We start from the raw sequence: 27,950 nt of genomic DNA on the forward strand, positions 1-27,950 counted from the left end.
TGCTAGCAAGAATCCACAGATTCTTGCCGCAGGAATCAGGCAGCCACAGCTACCCCACCATGGGAAATAGGCTTTATTCAGGAAATAGTAAAAAATACAGTTTAATGCACAAGGACTTTGTACAGAAAGTCCATAACTTGCTCATCCAAGCCACTAACTAAACGTATCTCAGTACCTGACTAAAAGGGTACCATCTTATGGGTTCCCAAAAACAAACAGTAGAGGAAGTAAGAGGGATTCTTTGCCATAAGCTCAGATATATGTAAGTCAACATTTTTGGTCTTTTTTGTTTATTTAGCAAAAAATAAAAAACACAGTGGTGATTAAAGTGGAGTTTCCATCCCAAAATGTTTTTTTTTTTCATTATTGTGCTCATAAGACCTAAAATAGTAAAAAAAAAAATGTTTTTTTTTACTCATCTGGAAATGCCTGTTGCTATGCGGTCCCACGAAATCTGCCTTTGAAAGCACATAGGATTCTTACATCATCTCCCTCTAATGCTCCTGGGAAATGTGTGTCATCATTTCCTAGGATGCAGTGCGCTGTCCAATTATCACTCCCCATCCAAGACTTCCAGGAAGTAAGTGCTTGTAGACTTCACAATGCCCACAAGCAAAATGACAATGGTGTAGACATAGTTTTATAAACTATCTTTTTTGAATATCTATGCGGATCGGTGGCGGATTGTAAAATAGTAAGTGACCGGATTTATATTATAAAAACGCATGATGAAAGATCATACATTTAAAAAATGCTAATTCTGATTGGAACTCCGCTTTAACCACTTAAGACCTGGACCTTTATGCAGGCAAAGGACCTGGCCAGTTTTTGCGATTCGGCACTGACAATTACGCGTTCGTGTGATGTGACTCCCAAACAAAATGGGCATGCTTTTTTTTCCCACACACCTCTCCCCGTTCTTCAGCTCCTGTGACCGATCGCGGGACACCGGCGACAATCAGGTCCACGATCAATGACACTGCCACAACTATAGACAAAAAAAAAAGACAAAAAAAATGACACTGCCACAACGAAGAACAGGAAAGGTGTGTTTACACACACCTCTTCCTGTTCTTCAGCTCCGGATGACCGATCGCGGGACACCGGTGGCGATCGCGTCCACGGATCCCGCGGGCGCAGTCACGGAGCTTCGGACCGGGTCGCGTGCACGTGCCGGCGGTGCGCACGCACGACCCCACGGCTGGGCTTAAAGGGCCACATACAGATATGTGGATGTGCCCAGCCGTGCCATTCTGCCGAATGGGTCCTTAAGTGGTAAATACCACCAAAAGAAAGCTCTATTTGGTTTGGGCACAGTGTTGCATGACCTTTGTCATTCAAAATGCGACAGGGCTGAAAGCTAAAAATTGGCCTGGCCAGGAAGAGTGTAAAAGTGCCCTATATGCCAGTGGTTAATCAGTGCAGTATTCGTCCGAAAAAAATCAGGCCAAGACCAAGACCACACATCCTCAGAACTGAAAGAATACCTTACAATACTTCCGAAGTTGTATTCTGTGGTACGAGTTAGTAACTTCTTTAATTTCGTTATGAGACTAGCATGCAAAAAAAAAATGCATTATTATACGTACAAGATTCTCATTGTGTGTACAAAGCATAAATGCCACCACTGGCGGGAAAAGTAGTAGGGCTCTCAAGAGACATTACAAACAGAAGGCAGCAGTGATTTTAGGGTTAGATTACACAGAGCCGTTTATTATGTGTTTAGCTCTGGAGCAGAGCGCTTCAGCAAAATGCATTTCATGCCAAGGAGAAAAGGCAGTTAACAATTAATTCCAGTTCCAGGAATCTTGCATTATCCATGCTAACTGTAGGTATTATAGCAACATTCATTGTCACTTGTCAGAAAAAAGTTCTGAAATCCGACAGTTAATTAAACAGTTTTTAATAATATTAATTGAAGGAAGCAGTTGTAAAAGACTCCTGTTAATCTATAGCTTCAGGTGTAAAATGGTCTTCTAGGTCTTCTACTGGATGCAATGCTCTTTTAACAAAATGTGTAATAATGAGATTGGCTGTCTTGTGTGCAGTTATTTACACAGGCTGGCTTTTCACTATTCAGCCAATAAAGCGAGAATTTAAGCATCTTTTATAGTAGAATTATGAAGGAAGATTCAGTCCCACACTCCAAGTAGCCGTCTGAAAGTTTTATTGTTACACCATTAAAATCAGAACATGGGAACAGAACAAGGTAACCTGGCCAACAGCCGTTTCATGCGCTTTGCTTGTGCTTTTTCAAGGTTGTGGATGATCTTTTATGGTAGTCTTTACATGTGTCAGCTATAGACATATAAAATATAGAAAATCAATGAAAAAATAATGGCCCAGATTCTCGTAGATTGGCGTAAAAATGGGCGGGCGTAACGTATCTGATTTACGTTATGCCGCCGCAAGTTTTTCAGGCAAGTGCTTTATTCACAAAGCACTTGCGTGTAAAGTTGCGGTGGCGTAACGTAAATCACCCGGCGGAATTCAAATTTGGCGGGTCGGGGGCGTGTTTCATTTAAATGAAGCGCGTCCCCGCGCCGAACGAACTGCGCATGCGCCGTCCCTAAAATATCCCGGCGTGCATTGCTCTAAATGAAGTCGCAAGGACGTCATTGGTTTTGACGTGGACGTAAATTACATCCAGCACCATTCACGGACAACTTACGCAAACAACGTAAATTTATAAATTTTGACGCGGGAACGACGGCCATACTTTGGTTGCGCCTCATAGACCCAGGGGCAACTTTACGACGGGAAAAGCCTAACGTAAACGTCGTAACTTTACTGCGTCGGCCGCGCGTACGTTCGGGAATTCGCGTATCTAGCTAATTTGCATACTCAACGGGAAAATCGACGGAAGCACCACCTAGCGGGCAAAAAAAAAATTGCAGTTAAGATCCGACGGCGTAAGAGACTTACGCCTGTCGGATCTAATGGATATCTATGCATAACTGATTCTAAGAATCAGTCGCATAGATACGACAGCCCAGATTAGGACTTACGACGGCGTACATGGCGCTGCGCCGTCGTAAGCCCTTTGAGAATCTGGGCCAATGTTTTTTTTTTATTGTAAATGGGCAGGATTGTTTAGAACAATTAAGCGGGTTTTCCATTGTTTTTTAAGTCTCCGCTACCCACTTTGTCTGGCCCTTATCATTTCCCAAGCAATCTGCTTATTCTGAGTGTAGAGGAAGCCTATTCTTTTTTTAAAGTGATATTAAAGTTTTTTATTTTTTTAATAACAAACATGTTATACTTACCTGCACTGTGTAGTGGTTTTGCAAAGAGCAACCCCAATCGTCCTCCTCTCAGGCCCCCTGCCAGCTCTCCTGGCTTCTCCTTCCTGCCAAGTGCCCCCATAGCAAGCAGCTTGCAATGGGGGCAGCCAAGTAGGCTCACTCTTGAGCCACTGCCCATGTGTCCATTCACACATGAAGCGTGGCTCAGTCCCTCCCCCGCTCTCTCCTAAAAGGCTCACTGGCTGTGATTGACAGTAACGGGAGCCAATGGCGTGTGCTGCTGTCTCAGCCAATAAGGAGGGAAAGACCTGGGAGAGCCGATGCCCTTGTACACATTTCTGGATCAAAATGGGGCTCAGATGTTTTAGGGGGCTGGGGGCATAAGTTTTTAGAGGCATAGAAAATTTTTGAACCACTTTAATTTGCTAGTCAAGTCCATCTAAATTGGTTAGTGCGTCTAACACATGTGCTCTCCGCATGTTGACAATGTCCAGGGGGGGTATCTCCATCGCTCCTCCATAAAGTGAAGTGACCCCAAGGTAGAATCTGTGTTTTCTTGCACGATCACCAAGTGAAAATAACAGAAAAATACTTTTAAAAAGAAAACTAATGCAGCCACCACATTTAAGGAATAGTAAGATGCAATATATTTAGGCACCCTATAAGGGACACAGGATGAAGTAATTGAGATACATCAGAACATCCTAAAGCTGTCCAAGTGAGGAGTGGGCAACACAGCAAACAAAGCACCAACAGGTTCACACAGCCAGCTAAAGAACCAACAGATTAGGATGACAATAGAAGAGACCAGAACGTTCAACTGGGAAAACTTAACATACATGTGATTCAAAAACTAGGTGACAGCTCTGCAAATCTGTAAGCAGACACCTGATGCTGAAAAGCCAATGAAGCACTGATCTTGTGTGTTTACGTGGAGCCTTCTTCTTTATTCTATAGGCTTTAATTATTAGTTGCAGAATCCATCTAACGACAGTGGAGTAAAAAGCAACCTGTCCCCTACAGGGCTCCTCTACCTGAAAAACCATCACCAGTCAAATGCCAACACCACACATGTGATAATATAGCTATGCTCCTACCTTCATGTGTGGACCTCTTAAGCTACAGGTGGTCTACACAAGCCTGTTGCAGAATATCTGGACTCACATCCAAATCACTAAAATGGCAACTCCACTCGAAGGCCCCGTACACACGTCCGAGAAACTCGACGGGCAAAACACATCGTTTTGCTCGTCGAGTTCATTGTGAAGCCGCCGAGGATCTCGGTGAGCCAAATTTTCCCATTGCCCAACGAGGAAATAGAGAACATGTTCTCTTTTTGGCCCGACGAAATCCTCGTCGGTTTCCTCGGCGAAAAGTGTACACACGACCGGTTTTCTCTGCAGAATACGTCTCCCATCGAGTTTCTTGCTGAATTCTGCCGAGAAAACCGGTCGTGTGTACGGGGCCTAATAGGTCATCAGTGTAATGCCTTCGTACACACGATCAGTTTTCCAGACAAGAAAAGTGTTATGTGTGCTTTTTGTCAGGAATTCCGACCATGTGTATGCTCCATCGCACTTTTTCTGTGAGAATTCTTGCCAAGAAAAGATTGAGAGCAGGATCTAAATTTTCGTGACAAGAAAAATTCCTATCAGGAATCACGGTCATCTGTATGCAATTACGACGCAAAAAAAACGTGCATGCTGAGAATCAAGTAGAAGAGCCGAACTGACTATTGAACTCGATATCGTAAGTGTTGTACGTCACAGCGTTCTTCGGAATTTCAGACAAGATTTGTGTGACCGTGTGGAAGACAAGTTTGAGTTGTTTTCCTGCTGAAAAAAACCCACGGTTTTCATGTCGGAAAAACTGAACGTGTGTACAGGGCATCAGAACACCACTTTCTATTTTGACTCCAGTGTCTCCAAATAAAAGTGAATTAAGTATTTATTTAGCCTGAATGTTCACCTTGAAAAAATTTATGAACGTGTGATCCAAAAACTAAAGGACAGCCCTGCAAATGTGAAAACAGATGTTGAATGCTGCATAGTACATGAAGCACTGATCTGGTGAAGTACGTGTTTACTGGGAATGGTGGAGCCTTGTTCTTTAGTCTATAGACTTTAATGATGAGTTGCAGAATCTATCTAATGATAGTGGAATAAAAAGCAACCTGTCCCCTACAGGGCCATTCAGGAATGATAAACAGTGTCAAAGTGTGTAAATGGAACTATAGCTGGAAAACAGAATTGAACAGCGTGTACCACATCAAGACAACGAAGGAAGATCAATGAATAATGTCCTGGTTACGGTGAAAGGAAGAAACCACCTTGTGAAAAAAATAAGCTTTGGGTATCAAGACAACTTCATCAAGAAAAAGTTCTGTACAGGTTACCCAGAACACAGAACAACACAGAAACTCACCTCACACAAATGGCACCAATGAGGAAGGCAACCTTGTGAGTAAAAGTAGACAGAGGAATATCCCTGATAGATTCAAAGGGTTATTTCTGAAGAATAGACAGAACAAATCTGAAGTTGCTCATTGTCACAAGGGGGCATACAAAAAGGTATAATAAAAGTGACACCCTGTACAAAGACCTTCACTAAAGAGCAAAAGGCAAGCAGTGTTGGAAAAGGAACCACAGAACACGATTCTTATCCCTTGATGGTTGATCCAGATGCAACTGGAAATAAAAATAGGATTTGTCCTACAGAATACTCTCTGGGATAGAAGTTCCATGCCTCACAACATGTGAAATACGCCTTCCAGGTGCAATAGCAGAATTGCAAGAATGCATGAGGTTCTTCTTAAGCCAGGATCTGATCTGCTTCTTTTTGACCTGCAATTTTCTGGTTCTTCCATGATGGTTTATGTAAGCCATTGCCATGGCATTGTCTGATTGAATTCTACTGGCAGACCTCACAAAGCAGAGTCAAGCATCGAAAATATAACCAAATTGCTCTGAGCTCCAGAATTTTGATCGGGAGTCAAGCTTTCTCCAGCGACAATGCACAGACCGAATCTAGAACTGCTAAATAGCCCCGCAGGAAGGCATTCTGCATGAGAACTTTACAAACCTATCGAAGGAAGAATTTCCCTGATCCCATCGATGGACTTGTGATCCACCAGGCCACGGCAAGTCCCCTCTCCCCAGACTGACAATTCTGTTGTCCAAAGGTACCCTTGTGCTCCTTCATTCATAGTGCGTACACTCTAATATAAGAAGTGTGTTATTGTCCAGATCACCAGGAAGAAACACAGGGAAAAAATGGCCTGAAAAAGAAAACAAATGCAGCCACCGCATTTAAGGATTGGTAAGCTGCACTTATGTTATCCTGACGCTGCCCCTGCCTTCTGATTCAGTACTTTGCTGCCTGGTTGCTGATGACTTTCATCTTGTGTCCTGGCTTTGCTCTTTTCTACTGACTGGGTGCTGTTGTGTTTCTGCCTCTGGTCCTTGCAAAGTTGTCCACAGTAGTCTGTGCCTTACATCCAACAGCTGGCAACATTGGCTCTTGTGCCACTCTATGTCCCTACGTCGCCTGTCATCACAGCCAGTGGTGCTGGACAAGAAGTGCAAGAGAAGGACACAAACCCTTGGACCAGACAGCTAACGGAACAGTAGCAGCAAGGGCAAGTTTCATAGCAGTGACTGAGAGGGAGATTAAGGAGATTAAAGATATTTGCACACTACTTAAATACGCATTGGCTGGACAGGGATGAATGCTGTACCAAGCAGCACCACATAATAGCACATTATGAAAGACTTACCTGAAAAATAAGCCCTCTAGCAGTACGCTATCACTGCTGTCAGGGGTTCCATCTTCACCCAGTCTTTCTATCAGGTTCGCAGGCTCTGGCTGTTTAAAAGGCCAAGCCGCAGTGACATCACACCTGCGCATGTGCACAGGAGCCACAATCACAGCACAACACTCTGAATGGATGCGCTGTTGATTCAGAGCACAGTGTGCATGGGCCAGTGACATCACTGGCTGCAGGAATATCTCCTAAACGGTACACATTTTGGAGATATTCCTTGAACCTACAGGTAAGCTTTATTATAAGGTAGGTACAAGTCACCAAGCAATTGTATTTACTACTTTTTTAATCTCCTCAGACTAGTGGTCACAGACAGCAATGCCTCTCACATATACAACTACAGTGTAAGGTTCATGGCACAGTAACTGCACTGCTGTTTTTCAAAAGCAATTCAAGACAAAAGGTAAAAAATAATTGCATAAACATTTTAATTAATGTTTTTTTTTAAAGATATAGGACGAATACGTAGGAAAGCTATGTCATGGCAGACGTGCGATTTGACCAAGCACAATTCTTCATCACGCTGGTATGCCCAGATATCAGTGAATAGCTTACTGTAGTGCTTGATATTAACTTGAACCTCAATAGGTTATCCAGGGCACCCAAGAGTCAGAGTATTTAGAGACTTTGTCAAGAGTTATATGGATCAGCTCCTCCATCTCTGCTATGCGGCCAATATGCCAGAGCCACTCCTTCATTGAAGGAGAGTCTTTGGATCTCTAATGTACTGGGATGCAAAGCCCAGTAGCGCTTTTGAGATAACTTTTAATGATGCAGATGGTATTGTGCAGATGAGAACTCCAATGGGGGATGAAAAGACCGCCAATATCGTATCATGAACCTTCTGCCAGTAAGATCGGATTAATGGGCATTCCCACCAAATGTGGAGGAGAGTGTATTTCTCTTTTCCACATCTCAAACAAGAGTCGGGGACAGAAGGGGTACATTTGTAAATCAGATCTGGTGATCTGTACCACCGTGTCTTCATTTTATATGCATTTTTTTATTTGAGTCAAGACATTCAAGGATCCTTTATGAATGTATAAATGGATGCATTACCAGTTGGCCTCCACCAGCTCTGTCCCTGGTGCTTTCTCCAAGAATGTGTGCTCTGCACGGAAGCATAAAGCGCTGAAGTCACATGACTTTGGGGGGAAGATCGAGAGCAGAGTGATTCAAACACCTTGGGAGTCTTGGTGAAGCCTGCTCTACTAGATAGATAGGCCATATAGTGTTGGCATAACATATATGACCAGAAGGGAAAGAAACCTGTGTTAGATAACTCAGCCAGCTCATTGAGTTTCATTAATCGGCCTCTACAAAAAAAGGGTTTTGCCAGCATTTCGGTATACGGCCATTCCGCCGCTAGAAAGGTCTCAGGTAGGCCTGGAGAGAAGTCTGGATTGTTTTGCACCGGAGTGATCGGGCAGATTTTTGCAGACAATGTGTACATGGCGCATGCTCTATTAAAGGCATGAAGAGTAGCCCCTATCCGGGGATGAGAATATAGCCTTGTCAGGGCCTGATCTTTGGGGAGCCAAGGAGTCTTACGAAAGTCAGAGTTCGAAGCCAGCTTCTCCAGGATTACCCAGCTGTTGCAATTGGCGTGAACTCTCCAGTCGACCAATCGTGCCAGGTGAGCAGCCCAGTAATAATACTGTAAGTCCGGGAGCCCAATTCCGCCACAAGATTTCATCATTACAAGATTAGACCATCTTATCCACGCAGGTTTCTTGCACCAGAGGAAAGCTCTACACATGGATTTGTACGATGCAAATAAGGAACATCAAATACCACCAAAAGAAAGCTCTATTTGTGGAAAAAAGGGCAAAAATTGTACAGTGTCGAACGACCATGCAAATGTCAGTTAAAGTAACGTAGTGCCGTATCACAAATAATGGCCTGGTCAGGAAGGGGGTAAAGCCTTCCAGAGCTCAAGTGGTTAAAGGCTGCCTATTATTTAATCTTTTTGGTATTTGGAACAGGGTCACTTGAAATGTTTCCAAACCTTTGTTCATAACCCTTTTCTCAAAGCACTAATTGTATTACTTTTTTGCCACTCACCAACATGTCAGCATCCAGTCATGACACTGTGTTGCCCATAAAAACAGACGAGGCACAAAAATCCATGTTTTTTTTTAAATGTCAGACAATGGAATAATTTCTAAATAGAGGATCTATCTATCTATCTATCTATCTATCTATCTATCTATCTATCTATCTATCTATCTATCTATCTATCTATATACTGTATATGTATACATTTTATTTCACTGATTACACACTTAAACCCTGAGCCACATGAAGTGCAGTGTGACAAAAGGAACAACCCATGGTTTAAGCCCTACTTTGCAAAAACATTGCTTTCATTATTAAATTGTATTAAATAGAACAGAAAATAAAAGTTTAGAGATTATAAATATTAGTTATAACATAGATTTTTTTTTTGTTTTGTTTTTTTCCCCCAAAAAAGCTGCATATGCTATTCAAATCTAGAAGACAAGTAGCAAACATGCCTAAAAAAAAGTAGAGCTGGCAATTAACTTTTTAAACATTTTTATTGACATCAGTGGACTCTAATGTTACTTCCCTCTTCAGAAATGCCCTCTTACGTAAAGTGGTTGTAAAGGGAGAAGGTTTTTGTACCTTAATTATAATACAGTAAGGTAAAAAAAAACTTCTGCATGCAGCGTCCCTCGCAGCTCCCCCTAAATACCTAAACCCAATATTGATACATTGATATGCACAAGAGCCAAGGTTCCCACACATATGTGCCCCCAAAGCAAGCGGCAGCGGGGGACCTGAGAACAGGAGGATCTGGACTGATCTGTGCAAAAGCATTACACAGAGCAGTATAACATGTGATCCATGTAGCTTGGCTGGAACAGCGCTGGCTGAGGCCATATATTAGCACAGAGTTGGTGAGTGGCGTCCAATCTACTTCATTTCTACTGCTTCCACAGATAGGTATAACAAGTTTTTATGAAAATAAGGATTTATGGATTTAAGGATTAATGCAAGGTGGCTGTAGAAATTTGCATGAATATACCTTCCATGTTAACCTATATTTTGAATTCATATTAAACACATGGTATTGGCATATTAGACAAGTGAAGGGGTACTTTTCGCACTTTAGCAACTTACACCAATGAAGTTTACCACGCCTATAAAAAATAATAAACAATATTATTTTTTGAAGAATTCTTACTTGTTATGACTGCTGGATCGCTTTGACCTCCCTCTGGTCTCACCCACAGTTCTACAGTGAAAGTTTCTTGAGGTATTTTCTGCTCAGCTTCTGGATTTAGGGCCAGCTGACTGTGTGCACCATGAAAGTAAAGGGCCCTGTCAATTGGATTCTTCTGATGCAGTACAAAAGGTACTGAGAAATTTGAAAACAATCTCTGTGAGTTGATTAACTCAGATTCTCTGGGGTATCTTCTATTTTCCTTTTGTGCATCATTATGTTCTTTTACTGCTCTAGGGCTCCTTCTGAGAGAATTTTTGTTGAATATTTTTGAGACGTGTTTAAGATGTTTGTAATTATATGTTGTATTCCAGTCGTTTTTGTTCTGTGATTTAACTCTTGTATCCCTTTTAATATCTCTGGATCTTTCTTTCTTTTGTTTTTCTACACTGCAACCATGTGATCCATGTTTCATGCATTCCAAGTCTTCTATGTACCGTTGCTCTTGTGATGTGTAGACTTCTTGAGGTGGATGGTGGAAGCTCACTACAGTTCTTTTATTTGGACTGAGCCTACATGGCTCTTTTGTTGAAAGTAACTTTAGATGCTCAGCATTTAGTACTAATTCTTGTTTGTGCTGAAGAACATAATCATCTTTATAGGGTCTTGCCCAACAAGATAAGAGGAACAGAGTCAAAAACGGTATCTCCAAACATTGCATCTTGGCTCACAGTTCCCAGAGTTTACTGATACAATGACTGAGCAATGTTGAAGGCAGGTGCAGAAAACTGGTCTCAACAGAAAAAAAAATCAAAACTTAGTCTTATAGAATATCAATGGCCTGTCTAATGAGTTTGAATATATTTTCATGGCATGAATACATTTGTTTACGTCTTCCATATTGTTGAGAAGAGTCTGGTTCCCATCTTTATTTGGGCTTTACAACATTTTTGTTTTATTATTATTATAGAGATGATGTCTAGATTGTATTGGTACTGTTCAAAGTCTGTCATGCATTTAGTGGCACATCTCCTTCCTATTTTCTACATTTTCATATTTTTCTTCTTCACTAGCAGCCTGATCTGTGAGCGTAGTGCAGGAGCTATAGAGATTCTTGTGTGTTGTAGATGGGATGTAACAGCCCCCAGTGGATTCCTAACATATGTTCCCTAGCCAGATGTTAACACACATGTAACATATGTCTAACACATGTTTTCTAAGACAATATTTCTGCAAACGTCACATGCAGATACATTCTATAGATTTACTTTGCCTGCTTGCTACCTCTTCATTTTCCTAAAACTGGTTCTTGTGGCCAGTGTATAGTGACTAGAAAGTATGATGCTATTTCAGATGGGGATGAGTCAATATCAGGAGCTTAGGATTTAGTCAGGTGTAGAAAAGCAGTAGTTAAAAGGCCTTATGCAAGGGATACAGACCAAATCACTACATGAAAGATGGAAATAATTACATTAGAAAGAGTATAATTTGTAATAAGCACAGGGCTGTAAATAAAATTGCCTAAATGTAATAATTATTCAAACGAATAGTGTGGAACTAAGTAATGTTCACTGCATAGTGGATGTTGAACATATATGATCTTTTTAGATATATGTTTTTTTTTTTTTTTTAGTTTTTGCCACTCATGAAAGTTGGAAAACACCAAGAGAGAATAAGCTGGTTTGGAGAAATTTCAGACTTGACACCTGCTAGTCCAACACTGAATTTTCGCAATTAATTCTTTTGTTCCGTTAGTTCCTATGAAAAAAGAACAAGAAAAACAATGATAAAAAAACATATAGAATAGGGTAAAAGCTACATATAAAAATGTTTTTAATCTTCAGCATGAACATATCTTTTTTGATAGACAAAAAGACATATAGACATTGCAAACAGCAGTAGTGACACACATAGTACAATAAGTTAGAAATCGTTAGAAATGTTCTGTTAATTGATCTGACTTTAGGCTCCACGCACACTAGCTATTTTTTATATGCTCAAAAAACACTAGAAAAAAACACTGGATGAAAAATACTGATAATAGCATTTTTGTGCCGGCTTGTAGTAGTGTTTTAGTAACTTTTAGGAGCATTAGCATTGTAATAGCATTTATACAGCATTAAAAGAAGAGAAAAAAAAAAAGCTCAGAAAAAGCCGTTTTAGTAGCGTTTAGAAGCGTTTAGCATTTTTATTCAGCTGGGTAACACTGCAAAAAACTTTATAAGGCTCCATGCACACTAGCTTTTTTTTAAGCTTCTAGAAGTTATTAGCATTTTTTCCTGCTCCTAGATGCTAAATAGTGTTATCATATGTGTCTATGCACACTACTTTAGGCTATAAGCGTTTTTTGAGCTTCAGTGTCTAGGAGCAGAAAAAAATAAATAAATTGTAGAGTTTCTTGGAGCGTTTTTCCAGCAGAAAAGTTTCTAAATGCTCCTAAATGCTACTAAACGCTACTAATAGTGTTTTTTGAGCGTTTATTCCTTTTACTGAAAAAACATTATTAAATTGCTAACGCTGCTAAAACGCTGCTAAAACACTACTAAAAAAGTTATTACCAGCGTTTTTTATCCAGATTTTTGTAGCTTAATAAAAAACGCTAGTGTGCTTAAAGCCTAATTTTTTTTTTTTCTGCTGCTAGAATGATGAAGCTCAAAAAATGCTTATACCCTAATGTAGTGTGGACACATATAGATAACACTATTTAGCTTCTGGGAGCAGAAAAAAATGCTAGTGTGCATGGAGCCTGAAACACAATTCTATTTAAAACTCTTGGTTAGCTAAAAGACTATTATATTTTGGTTAGATCAGAAAACATTTGGGGCCTGCTTTACGTTTTTTTGTTATCTGTGTGAAGATTTTTTATGAAGTAAGGGCCCTGTCAAATGGGCAATTTTGTAAATTAAATTAGTATGGGTAGCGATTTTTAGCTAGCTACTTAATCACTATAGTTGCTTTTGATTTGTCGCTAAGAAGCAATTTATCACAGCTACAAGTCAAAACATGTGCTACGTCATTACATTAGTGTTCAATGCTACAAATTGCTCTACAGTGGAGAGTAGAGGTGAATGCAAAGTAATTGTCGCTGGTCCCTGATATGAAAAACACAAACTCAACATTGCCAAGTGACTGAGCTTTGGCAGGTTAGCAATTCTATAGAAAATAACTATGATTTCCTTAGTGAGAAATGGCTTTGAAAACAAACACAAAATTGCTGTACATAAACCGCCTGTGTAATGTGGCCCCATGGAAGGTTTAGAACTTCTGTTTTGTTTTTTTTCAGTGTGTATCTGAGGTTTTTAAATGCTTTGTGTTGTTCACCCAATTTTCAAGGTATCATGGCAGAACCTAACCCTATTCATCACAGATACTCCAAAACTGGCATGAGAAAACAGAGCTGGGAGAAAATAAATAAGGCACCAGCCTTAAAACACTATTTATGGACAGGGAAGTAAACTTGCCGTAACTTGTTCCAGAAGTCCTAAACCCCTATATCTGGATAACTTTTGTGCATGTACACAGATTCCACAGACTAGATATATTCCTTTGTGCATGCTTTCCAAATACAGGAAATTACGGTTCTGGGAAACTGGAAATAAAATTTCAGACACAATACCAACGTGTAACTAGACAAAAATATATAAAAGGGAATCAAACAAAAAGCCAACTGAAAAAAACTGTCACAGTTGGGGGAAGATGGACCTCTGGTCACAGATCTATTTTTGAAACCTACTGATCACAATGCATTTTACATATTTTGAGTGCCTATCCCCATAATATCTTCCAGTTTCTAAATTCCTGAGAATCTTTCACATCTGTTCTAATGAAGATGATCAAAGTACACAGACTGAGATAATAGGGAATTAATTTCTTGAGTGGGGCACCCAATAGGCATTGTCAACAAAGCACTCATGCAAGCCTGGGAGATTTGTGTTACAAATCTTATAGAAACCTTAAATGAGGTCCCCCTTCATACAGACACCCAATTTCCCCTCATATCGAATTGACAAAGTTACCAACCACTTTCATCATAGTTAGATGTCAGACTGGCAGCAACCTCCACCATGAGGTCAACAGATCCCCACTTAATTTGTATTCATAATTAGATAATTAGATAAAATCTCCTTGTTAGAGCCAACAAATAAATATCTGATAAATCAATTCCGAATCTCATATGAAAAGGCTGCATTAAGTGCTATAGATGCAACATGTACAATGCCATGATTTGTGGACCAGATCATCCCCACCATACCATATAAGGAAATACTATAACTGAGATACTTACTTACTATATGCAATAAATGACTATGTAACCATATGCTTATTAGTTGCAAATTGGGAAAAATCACAAGCCCATTTAATTAATGTTTCCAGAAGCACAGGAGTGACATTAGGCCATTAGTCCCATCAGCTGCAAAAACCAACCAAAAGGGATAAACTTGTATAAGGAGAGAGGACTTATTACATCCAGAGGGAGAAGAATCAAATATGGTACAGAAATACTGAAACTCTAATGCCGCGTACACACGATCAGAATAACACGTGTGTGGGCCCAATCAGACTTTTTTTCGTTGTTGTTTAGAAATAGAACATGTTTTATTTTTTGTGTGCAATTCCGACAGAAAAAAACCCACGTCACCGCGTTTTGGACGGTTGGAATTTAGCCTGACAGTGTGTATGCAAGACTGATGGAAGTCATCTTCATCGGAATTCCGAAGAAAAATTCCATTGGATTTTATACCATCGGAAATTCTGATCGTGTGTACGTGGCTTTAGAAGCAGTATGGGCCCCCTCTGAAGTTGCAGTGATCCACTGTAGGGGCCATCAGAAGGCTAGAGTAAATAGAAAAGCAGATCAAGCAGCCATGGATGCCGCATTTCAGCGGCCCCCACAACAGATAATGCCCCCCCTGTTTCCAGTACAGCTCTCTGAATGGGATCCAGTTTACACAAAGGCAGAACAAGAATGGATAGAGACTGAACCTGTGAAGTACAGGAAAGATCAGTGGTATCAACTGCAGGATGGGAGAATTGTCATCTCAGCTGCTGTATCTCCTAAATTAGTGTTAGGATTCCACAAAGGAACACACATGGGAAAAACAGCCATTGAAAATGCCCTAGAGAGACATTTTTATGTTCCCCCGGTTACCTATACTGGCACAAGCTGCAATCAGCAGATGTGTAGAATGTGCCTGCAACAACCCAAGACAAGGACCTGTACCGCCCCCTGGAGTACAAGCTGTAGGGACCTCACCAATGAAAGAATTAATGGTTGACTTCACTGTTATGCCCCCACAGGAGGATAAAAGTGTTTGCTAGTAGCAGTTTGTACCTATTCATGCTGGGTATAGGCATGACCCACATGGACTGAGACTACAAAAGAAGTGGTAAAGTGCTTGACCCAGGAAGTTATTCCCAGATCTGGAATCCCCTTCACCATAGGGTCAGACAATGACCCTGCCTTTGTTCACAAGTAGGGTTGAGCGAACCTGAACTGTAAAGTTTGGGTTCGAGTTTGGGTTCGGCAATGTAATGGCACGCTGCAGGGCAGCCAATCAACATTTGTTTAACTTGTGTGACCTAGAAGCCATCACAGCCATGCCTACTAATGTTAAAGAGTGGGAGTTGCGCTAAAAATAATAAATGAGTGACCATATAAAAATAAAAATAAAAAAGAGCTGAGCCAGAGTCAGCTCAATCAAAAGCCAAGATATAAAATCTCAATGTGTGTACATAAACAAATCAATAAAGAATATAATTGTAAAAAGTCCCCAAAAAAAGTCCAAAACACTAGGAAGTGAATCCAATTCTGTGGTTAAAGTTGGGACAATATCCAAGTGAAAGAATTCAGGCTTGACCCTTACCGGAAGTATAGATCCCAAAGGATCAAGAAGAGCCGTCCATACTGTAGCCACAAATAGATCCTATGTGGAGCGATACAGGGGTTCCTACTTCCGTAGACTCAGCCCAGTGAAAAAAAGGAAAAAGAAAACAAAATAGTGCAAAAACGGATGATAGGCAAACACAGACTAACTCCCAGTGGCTAATGTTGACAGACACTGTGCAGTAAGGCTGGGGTCCCACCACCAAACGAACACACTGACCCTTACCAAAGATAGGCGACCCTCAAAGGATCAATTTTGCATGTCAGTGTGTAACGATCTACTGCAGGGAGACGCTTGTCAGGCAGGTCATTTTGATCCAGAGGTCAGGTAACCAGGAACCATGAAAGATATGCAAACTCTCATAGTGAAATACCATCAAGGTTTAATCGGTAAAAAAAGTAGAACACTTACAGTTAAGATGATTAAAAGCAGCAGAGATAAATTGTAGCCGGCCGGCAAACAAACAAACGAGGCACGTCCTCTGTACGCGGTGACGTCAGGTTGGCGTGCTGACGTCACCGCGTACAGAGGACGTGCCTCGTTTGTTTGTTTGCCGGCCGGCTACAATTTATCTCTGCTGCTTTTAATCATCTTAACTGTAAGTGTTCTACTTTTTTTACCGATTAAACCTTGATGGTATTTCACTATGAGAGTTTGCATATCTTTCATGGTTCCTGGTTACCTGACCTCTGGATCAAAATGACCTGCCTGACAAGCGTCTCCCTGCAGTAGATCGTTACACACTGACATGCAAAATTGATCCTTTGAGGGTCGCCTATCTTTGGTAAGGGTCAGTGTGTTCGTTTGGTGGTGGGACCCCAGCCTTACTGCACAGTGTCTGTCAACATTAGCCACTGGGAGTTAGTCTGTGTTTGCCTATCATCCGTTTTTGCACTATTTTGTTTTCTTTTTCCTTTTTTTCACTGGGCTGAGTCTACGGAAGTAGGAACCCCTGTATCGCTCCACATAGGATCTATTTGTGGCTACAGTATGGACGGCTCTTCTTGATCCTTTGGGATCTATACTTCCGGTAAGGGTCAAGCCTGAATTCTTTCACTTGGATATTGTCCCAACTTTAACCACAGAATTGGATTCACTTCCTAGTGTTTTGGACTTTTTTTGGGGACTTTTTACAATTATATTCTTTATTGATTTGTTTATGTACACACATTGAGATTTTATATCTTGGCTTTTGATTGAGCTGACTCTGGCTCAGCTCTTTTTTATTTTTATTTTTATATGGTCACTCATTTATTATTTTTAGCGCAACTCCCACTCTTTAACATTAGTAGGCATGGCTGTGATGGCTTCTAGGTCACACAAGTTAAACAAATGTTGATTGGCTGCCCTGCAGCGTGCCATTACATTGCCGAACCCAAACTCGAACCCAAACTTTACAGTTCAGGTTCGCTCAACCCTACTTGTGAACAAAGGCAGGGTCATTGTCTGACCCTATGGTGAAGGGGATTCCAGATCTGGGAATAACTTCCTGGGTCAAGCACTTTACCACTTCTTTTGTAGTCTCAGTCCATGTGGGTCATGCCTATACCCAGCCTGAATAGGTACAAACTGCTACTAGCAAACACTTTTATCCTCCTGTGGGGGCATAACAGTGAAGTCAACCATTAATTCTTTCATTGGTGAGGTCCCTACAGCTTGTACTCCAGGGGGCGGTACAGGTCCTTGTCTTGGGTTGTTGCAGGCACATTCTACACATCTGCTGATTGCAGCTTGTGCCAGTATAGGTAACCGGGGGAACATAAAAATGTCTCTCTAGGGCATTTTCAATGGCTGTTTTTCCCATGTGTGTTCCTTTGTGGAATCCTAACACTAATTTAGGAGATACAGCAGCTGAGATGACAATTCTCCCATCCTGCAGTTGATACCACTGATCTTTCCTGTACTTCACAGGTTCAGTCTCTATCCATTCTTGTTCTGCCTTTGTGTAAACTGGATCCCATTCAGAGAGCTGTACTGGAAACAGGGGGGGCATTATCTGTTGTGGGGGCCGCTGAAATGCGGCATCCATGGCTGCTTGATCTGCTTTTCTATTTACTCTAGCCTTCTGATGGCCCCTACAGTGGATCACTGCAACTTCAGAGGGGGCCCATACTGCTTCTAAAGCCACGTACACACGATCAGAATTTCCGATGGTATAAAATCCATTTTTGATTGAGCTGACTCTGGCTCAGCTCTTTTTTATTTTTATTTTTATATGGTCACTCATTTATTATTTTTAGCGCAACTCCCACTCTTTAACATTTGACTTTTATGCTGTATAACATTTTGAGTTTGCTGCTTTTTTAAGTTTTTTTTGGTATGCGCATTTTTTCACTTCTTATATGCCTACTAATGGCATGGCTGTGATTGGCCAGTGCAGCATGTGACCCAGCATGTGACCCAGCCTCTATATAAGCTAGAGGCACATAGCACAGCACGTCACTCTGCTTTAGATAGGGTAGGGAAAGGCTGCTACTGCTGCTCTGAGGGAATGAATTAGATAGGAGTTGGACTGTCCTGCTTCAGAAATCAAATTACTCAGCGATCTACATAGCACAGCAAGTCACTCTGCATTAGATACTTTAGGGAAAGGTTCCTGGTTTTGCTTGAAGGGAGAGAAATATATAGGAGTCAGTCCTGCTTCAGAAATCAAATTACACCAGCACTGCATATGTTACTGTAAGATACTCTGCATTAGATACTTTAGGGAAAGGTTCCTGCTTTTGCTTGTAGGGAAAGAAATATATAGGAGTCAGTCCTGCTTCAGAAATCAAATTACACCAGCACTGCATATGTTACTGTGAGATACACCCTTTAGATACTTTTCTTCTATTGTGATATTCAAAAAAACATCCATTTAGGGCAAAAAATAAAAAAATTGCAGTGTTTCCACCATATCTGTACGTGTGAGATAAACACTTTAGCTACTGTTCTTCTATTGTTCTATTCAAAAAACACCCATTTAGGGCAAACAAATATATTTTGCAGTGTTTCCTCCAGTGTTTGCAGTGTTTCCTCCATTTTTTTATTTTTATGTATTTTATGTTATTTTAAGTTATTTCCCTCCATTCGTTTTTTAGAGACATTTTAGTACTGAAAAGTTCGGGTCCCTATTGGCTTCAATGGGGTTCGGGGTCAAGTTTGGGTCAAGTTCGGGTCCCGAACCCGGACTTTTTTCCGAAGTTCGGCCGAACCCGTCAAACCCGAACATCCAGGTGTCCGCTCAACTTTATTCACAAGTGCCTCCAGGAATTAGCAACAGCACTTAAGATTACTTGGGAACTACACACCGCATATAGGCCTCAAAGTTCTGGAAAGGTGGAACGAATTAATCACACCCTTCAGTTACAACTGGCCAAGCTCTGTCAGGAAACCTGAATGAAGTGGACCTTGATGATGCCCATTGTTTTACTGAGAATTTGGAGTACCCCAACTAAGAGAACAAATTTGTCCCCTTTTGAAGTACTGTATGGTAGGCCCCCACCTATCATAAAAAGTATCAAGAGAGATTTACACCAGTTAGGTGGGGTGGTGAACTGTGAACTGTTACAGAGACTAGGGGAGAATATGCAGGACATATGGAAATGGGTTCAGGAGAAACTCGCTCAAGTTTTCGCGACTTTAGAATCAAAGGGGGGATTGTGGTAGGAGGAGCTAGGGGGCTAATGACTGAAGGAGAGCAAAATGGAGGTGAAGACAAAATGGAGAGTATGTTTTTCCTTACTTGTGTAGTACAGCATATTTATAAGATATGACAATCCTTAGCCTTGGGACACCTGTCTCTTGGGACCCACGCAGCCTTTGAACTAAGGAAACTTAAACAGGATTCTCTTTGGTCTTTGAAAACAGTTAGCAGCTTGCTTATTGATAAGTCAGACAGATAAAGCTAACTGCTGCAGGCCAAACTGCTAAAGACACAGGAAATTCTGGTAACAGTAAATGCCATGCAAGATGTATTAAGAAGTACAAAGAGTTAACTTTTACTAGAGGAAATATATCGCCCTGGACGTAATTGCAAATGCTATATGTATGCTGTCAAAACCTATGGTCTAGGCATTCGACTACCTAGCGTGAGTGAGTGAGTGAGTGAGTAACTTGTATAGCGCTGACAAATGCGAACCGAATCGCCTCAAAGCGTGAGCTGGAGTTGAGTGTCACGCCAGCCGGTGTGAAATAAAAAGTATGTTTTCCTAAGAAGTCTGTGTCCTGTGTGGTTGCTCCTGATTTTCCCAATAGGGGGATTTGTCCCACTACAGTATTTTCGTTTTTTGACTAAAATGCCATTTTAGTTTTGGTTGTATTTTAGTTATTTCAATTGTTAAAATTTTTGTTGTATTTAGTCGACTAAAATAGTATTAATTTCGTCTATGAAAATATATTAGTCAAAATTAACACTGCCGGGCAGAGGAGGGGGGGCACAAGGAGCCCGTGGGGAGCGGAAAAACAAAAGCACTGCGGGCGGGATGGGATTCTTCCATTAGCACTGACTGTTGATATGGGAATCGAGGGATATCCTTCCACGGGTGTAAGGAAGGGCACATGTATGCCTGTCATACCAAAAGGTGACCAGATTTTTAAAATGAAATCCGGGGACATATTTTTTCTTTATTAGTAATGTCAACAATCAGCGACTCTCTGCCCATTGCCACCCGCCTCACAGCCTCTCAAGTCTTACTCTTCAGGCCCCGGCTACTACTGGATGGGGAGTGGAGGAAGATCACTCCACCAGGGAAGGCAAGGAGATAGACAGGTGGCTGGACAGGATTTGAGCCAAGGCAGAAGAACATGCAAGTGGAGCTTAATGGGCATGCGCCCGAAATTGAAGAAATATTCCCTCCGCTCCGACCAGCACATGATCATCAGAAGGGGGCACAGATAATAGGAAAAATACAACCCTCCTATGCTAGTAGGCATGGCGGAGCAAGGGTGTGTAATTCTATTTTTTTTTTATTTTAATTCTGCACTGACTGTCTTTGAAATCTTCCTCAATCAGGGGACTGTCCCCTGAAACTGGGGATGTCTGGTCACCCTACCTTATGGTCTCTGCATTAAAGTGACACTAGCAGTTTAATTGTTATTTTTTTTAAATAACAAACATGTCATACGTACCTCCACTGTGCAGTTCGTTTTGCCCCCATTGTCCTCTTTTGGGGTCCCTCGGCAGCTCTTACTTGGCCTGGGACGTTCCAGGGCTCAGGTGAGTAAAACGGGGAGGGGGGGGGGGCTGGGGGACCATTGACTGACAGAAGTTTTTTCACCTTAATGCATAGAATGCATTAAGGTGAAAAAACATGAGGGTTTACAACCCCTTTAACTTTGTATGGCCATCAGTGGGAAACACTGCGATCTATAAAACATGCTGTAGGTCTAGGTCTAATATGCTTTTGTCAGACAAGAAAGTCGGCATGATTCATAGAAAACTGTTGTCTAACACTACCCTTATAGCAGAATTGCATGAATCCTTTTCATACCAGTGATGTATTTTTATGTGTTCATTAAAAAGTAATTGAAGTATACAGCAAATATAGTAAAAAAAATTTAGATAGAGTAGGAAAGGTTTAGTCCTTCTGTCAAATACCTTTTGCTGTCTGTAATGTTTCCAGCATAGAACTTCATTAGATGTATTGTTATTTCTATTGTTTTTGCTTTGAGCTCCATCTAGTGGTCAAGCAACACTGCTTCACATCCATCCACTGTTTTAGCAGTGTTTTGGTAACTGTGAGGCCCCGTACTCACGACCAAACATGTCTGCTGAAACTGGTCCGCGGACCAGTTTCAGCGGACATGTTCGTTCGTGTATAGGCAGCAACGTACAGGATTCCAGCAAACAATCGTCGGCCAGACCGTTTTCCAACGAACAACTGTTTCCTGGTCTTGCTTTAAAACAGTCTGCTGGAATCGTGTCCGTCAGACATGTTCGGTCGTCTGTACACAAAAGCAGCGTACAAAAACCCCGCGCATGCTCAGTCCAAATGAGGAGACGGGAGCGCTCGTTCAGGTAAAACTCGCGTTTGTTTGGGATATGGCACATTCGTCATTACAAACCTTTTATTCTAGCAAGAGAACAATGTCTTAAAAAGGCGCACTAAACCACATTTTCTTGCCTCGTTTTATTAATTCTTCTCTTGCTAGAATAACCCCGTTCTCTTGCTGATGCAATTTCAATAGAGTTGTCCCATACTGAAATGTCACATTTCTTGCTTGTGATGTAATCCTTTAATAATGTTTTCTATGCCAGACGTGTGTTTTGGTTGGTGGTCCTCCATAATTTATAGTAGTCATTTTTGTAAAGGAATGTGCATATTTTCTTTTTTTTTTTGTTGTTTCTAGTTATGTCACCATTTAAAATAGTTTTTTTTTACATGTTTTTTTTTTTTTTTTTTTTTTTGTGTTTCATTAGAGAATATTAAACCATGTTGGCACACCAAATGTCCCCCCCCCCCCCCAAGGAGTGTGTCCTTTGTAAATTACCCATTGTATATTTATTAAAGGTTTGCTGCCTAATAATCCCCACAGTATAACAAACAATAGACATGTTTTCAAATGAAAGCAAAAAGCCTTTTATTCAGGCAAATGTCATCACAAAAAATAAAAAGAACGGCAGCACTAGAATAGATAGCAAACTATATGCAAACTTGCATTTCCAACATGGTGAAGGATAAACTTCCAAGCCTCAGGAGCCAAACACAAAAATATGAAGCAGCAGCACACAAACAAAGGAACCCAAACTGTGGTAGTACAAACAAGATGTCCTTTATGTGGAAGGAAATGGAAGGCAGAAAATCAACGTTTCCTCCTCTTTCCAGCCTTCCCTCCAGGCAGCCTTCCAGCGGATCTAACACGGGGTCTTGCAGGTGGGGTCGATGTGGCAGCAGGAGGATGGTGTTCCGCAAGCCGGGCCGGGTCACATAGCCCAGTCTCTGGGGTCAGCAGGCCCCTCTGCATCCACCAAAGGACCTGGTTCATCAGGGCCTTTGCCAGTCTTCTCTGGTCCTCCTCCCCTTCATTTAAATCATGGGCCAATGAGGCACTGAAGGCCTCTGTGGGGTTGAGGGGGGCCCTCATGATGGCGCTTGCCTCCTGTATCATGCGGAGGCTTGCCTCCTCCACAGGCCTCAACTGCCTCCTTCGGCCTGATGGCCTCACCTGGGGGGGAGAAGACTGGCTGGTGGTGGTTCTCCTGGCCGGGGGGACCTGCTGCAGGCCACTGGGCCCAGCCTCCTCCTGGCTGCCACTGACCCCGGCCTCCTCCTGGCTGCCACTGACCCCGGCCTCCTCCTGGCTGCCACTGACCCCGGCCTCCTCCTGGCTGACAGACACCTGAGGATCTGCCACCTCCTGGCTGATCTCTTCTTCCTGTGTGGAAAAAAAAGGACATTTTTTACAATTTCGCTAAATAAAACCACACTCATTTTCATGTTTTTCGTTTAGTATTTTCTGTTCATTATTACTTGAATACACTCTACTTCTGACCCCTGCAGTTGTCATCTCTGACACCTATTTGTCTGAACACCTTTTTTTTTGCTTTTTCCCAGCTTGGCTTTTTTTTTACAATATCTAATCATTAATCCACCAAGAATTATTTACGCAAGAAATATAGAGGAAACTACTATACCTCCTCATCGAAGGGTGGCAGATCTGCATCTCTGTCAGCCAGGCCCTCTTCCTCCGACTCTGCAGGGCTGTGGTCATCTGGGGAAGGTCCGCTGGAAGGTAGCATGGAGGAAAGGTTGGAAGAAAGACTCGACATCGTTTTCCTGCCTTCCATTTCGTCCCGCAAAAAAGCCATCTGTTTATAATACCACAGTTTGGGTTCCTTTGCTTGTCTTGCTGCTGCTCCTGATTTTTTGCTTTTATTAGCTTTGTATGCTCTCCTGTATGTGCTTCTGAGGTTGGCAAGTTTATCCTTCACCATGTTGGCAGTGCATCCTGGCACCCAAGTTTGCATATAGTTTGCTAGCTCTTCTAGTGCTGCCGCTCGTACCTCTTTATTGCAATATAATGCGTGTTTGGAATTCCACAGGATGGGCGTCTCCTGATATTTTTGGAGTAAGGCCTCTATAGCTTCCTTGGTTTGTAGGAGGTCCATTGAATTTTTTGAAAAATTATATTTCTTTTTGAGTCTAGATTCCAAAAACATAAACCACAGAAAAATAAATATTCAAAAGGATCAGCGTTGACCTTGATCTAATATGTGTCTTCAAATTTATTACCTATATCTAATTACAAACACAGTCTCTCTTGTTTAAACAATGATTGGCAGCTCGGCCGCATTGCTTGTACCAAACATTGATTTGCTAGATGCAGAGCCATTGTTAACATTGCAGTAAATATTTTTAATATAGAAAACTAAACAATGCTTACAAATGACAGTATTCATCTAGGCACTCTTTCATGTGTAAATCTCATGCCCCTGACAATGGATGACATAAAAGACACTTCCTAATGACCTCTGTACAACCAACACTTGAACAATACTTTGCCTGATCTGAATACACCATTCAAAAACTTGTCAATGAGGTACAGCATTGTTCACATCTCTATTTTGTGAGGTGTCCAAAAGCATTTGGATACCAAAATAACATTGTGGTACCCCATAGACAGAATAGCTTAAAAAGGGTGCAACCAACAGCCCAAACCCCCATCCCATGTGTCTACATTTTCAAGGCCTCTGCTGATCACATTTTTAATTTCCTTACCTTCCTGTCTCTCGCTCCTCGTTTCTCACGCTCGCCTAATTACCGCGTAAGATGCGTAATCACGGCGTGCACCTTTTAAACACTCCGCGTATTTATTAAACCCCGCCCTCGTCACCTTTGCGAGGCCCCTAATCAATGAGTTTAGGAAATATGGCGTTAACTGTGTATGTTCTGTATGCGCTCGAAGATTCTCCGCGTAACCGACGTAAACACGTTGTTTGCATTCTCTACACTCCGCGTATGTATTAAACGCCGCCCTCTTCTCCGCCCATGGCGTAAGAATTCATCTTTTCCACGCCCATAATCTCTGTGGGAAAGGAAAGATGGCGATGTCACACGAGCGGGCACGATGCTCTCATGCCACAAGTGAAGGGACAGAGGCAGGGACGTCCCAATCAAGGCAAAGAAGATATAAAGCCACTAATATGCGGTTCCAGGAAATGGTGGAGTTAGTTTACATCATGCGAAAGAAGGACTATGATGGTGAATTAGGGCCATACAAGACCCCTAACCGCCGAAAGGCACATATTATGGACAAGGTGGCGAGGAGAATGCAGAGGCTGTTTGGGATCACCAGGTCCAAGGAACAGCTGAGGAAACGATGGTCAGACTTAAAATTGAGGGAGCCACATCAGATGAAGAAAATACTTAAAATTCTGCGTAAAAGTAAGTAAATATATATTGGGGTTGGGGGGGGGGGGGGGGGGTGATTGTCTGCAATAATGTGTTGCCATGTATATTTCACCATCTGCCTCCTTGGCCTGCTTGTAATTTTAAAGACATGTTGTCATTTATTTTTTATGACCTAAATACCAACATATTTACAAATAGTGTTCTTAGTAAACAACGTAACATCACATAGTTTCTCAGAAAGGCTCGGTTATTCCAGGAACAACACACCTGGACATGGCTCACTGGCCAAAAACTTTGTTTGTAAACATTGTGTAAAAGCTAGTTCTAGAAAATAAAATTATGAGAATGGGAAAGGCAAACAGGATTCATTCTAAAAACAGTGGTAATAAAGCAGATGTTTTCACATCTGCAATGCAGAGCACCTGTGTCTCCCCAAATCAAAAATGGGTTTTGGTAGGGTCTCCCAGAAATACAGTTTAGGGGGGACATCCATGTGTGTCACTTTGCTAAAAAGGGGCAGGATCAGAGCTTGCCATATAGAAGTAATTGCAAAATGTAGGTTTGGTGAAAGATAAAAGTAACTAAATGAAAGCATCTTCTAAGCAATGTGTGCGATTTATGCTCTCCAATATCTGTGTGCTGATGAGTCTACATTTTTTTTGGTTTATTTCAGGGGAAAGAAGTCGCCAGCATTTGGAGGAGGCAGAGAGGGCCAGACAAGGCCAAAATCTGCCATCTCAACATGTGGAGGAGGAGGAGGATGTGGAAGGAGAAGAGGATGTGGAAGGAGAAGAGGATGTGGAAGGAGAAGAGGATGTGGAAGGAGAAGAGGATGTGGAAGGAGAGGAGGAAGGAAGAAAGGAGGAAGGAAGAGAGGAGGAAGAAGTAATTTTGGACTTAGAAGTTATAGCAGATGAAGGGCAAGTGGCGGAAGAACAATTTGGCGAATTGAAAGAAGGTGGATTGATGGATGAAGGAGGAGTCCAAGATGATGGGGAAGTGGTGGAAGAAGGAGGAGTGATAGAAGATGATGGGGAGGTGGTGGAAGAAGGAGGAGTGATAGAAGATGTCGAAGAGGTGGAAAGGAGAAGCCCATCAGGTCAGTGTCACCCTAGCTTGATTCAAAAAAACATATGTAGATAGGCCTCATCGAAAAATAATGTTGTAAATGCCATTTTTTTTTTTTTTTTTTTAGGGGAGGAGGATGGTGTGCCAATATTTTCACGTGCAAGTGCTGCTATAATTATTCAGCAGGTAATGGAGTGCAGCACTGAAATGCACAATATGCGTGAAAGGATGGTTGTCATGGAAGAGAATTTAACAAATGTCCTTTTGGAATGCTGCACGGAAATGGACAATATGCGGCAAAGAATGATGGTCATCGAATCTAATTTTAAAAACATTATTGACATGATGGGCCGTGTCAAAGACTGAAACACCCCCCGCCCATCCCCCGCCCCCACAAACATTTTTACAGTTTTAATAATGAATACGCCAAAATTTGAAGATACACACACAGTGTGCCAACATGTGCTATCTGCCATCACAGAATATCTAATGTCTGTGCTTTGTGGGTCCAACCCCCTCCTCCATCCTCAAGTAGTTGAGAGGAAGGGTTTGCTCCCACAGAACACAGACATTGATCACCCATGATGTCAGATAGCACATGTGGCCATTTGTCTGTTGAACCAATGACATTTGGCGAGTTTGCACTGAATGTGTGTATCTTCCAATTTTGGCGTGTTCCAGTGTGAAAGCACACCATGACTGACTGCTGTTGTGAGTTTTTATATTTTTGGAATTGGATTTTGTTACTTTTTGACCATGTTGAACATTTTGGGATACTATAAAGTTTAGACCATAAAGAATAAACAACGCCAAAAAAATTTAAATATATATATATAGAATTATAAATCTCTCTAATCACTGAATTTAGTGAAGTAGAGATTTGACTCCAAAATCTCACCTAAAAATTTACTTTTTGAAAAACACACCAAAAACAAAAAAAATGGTTAAAAAATTATCGTTTTTTGTGCATAAAAAATATGCCCAAAAAAAAAAATTAAGGCGGTAAACACCCCACCAAAAATAGTCTATATATATATATATATATGTAAACAATAAATCTAACTATATTTGATAAAAAAAAATGTGAACTTGTTAATAAATGTATAATCTGCATAATATTTTTGGTTGAATTACCTGAAAAAAAAAAAAAATATAAAATAATTTTTGGGGTCATGAACAAGCAAAAATTAAAATACTTGACCTCAAAATTTACAAATGGAGTTGCTTCTTATTTCTAGACTCAATACCCTGTTTGTAGATGAGTGAATACTGTGCAAAATGTGGTTAGTTACTAAAAGTGGAGAAATCAATTATGCATTACAATTGAAGAAGTTAGTTAGAGAACCAGGAAGACAGAGAAAAAGAGAAAAAGCATTAATGACAAACAACTGTATAAAGTCCAATGGTCTA

The 27,950-nt window shown here is 41.3% G+C and overlaps 1 protein-coding gene across 2 annotated transcripts in view; it reads right to left on the reverse strand.

Annotated features, from left to right (window-relative positions):
• Positions 1 to 27,950, reverse strand: part of PAPPA2 (pappalysin 2) — a 364,705-nt gene that overhangs the window by 299,295 nt on the left and 37,460 nt on the right. For both annotated transcript variants that reach the window (XM_040360367.1, XM_040360366.1), the window contains exon 2: positions 10,277 to 12,013. In XM_040360367.1, the coding sequence (XP_040216301.1) occupies positions 10,277 to 10,976 (700 nt within the window). In that variant the 5' untranslated portion in view covers positions 10,977 to 12,013. The remainder of the gene's footprint in view (positions 1 to 10,276; positions 12,014 to 27,950) is intronic.

Source organism: Rana temporaria, chromosome 7 (genome assembly GCF_905171775.1).
Source record: "Rana temporaria chromosome 7, aRanTem1.1, whole genome shotgun sequence".
Classification (NCBI taxonomy): domain Eukaryota; kingdom Metazoa; phylum Chordata; class Amphibia; order Anura; family Ranidae; genus Rana; species Rana temporaria.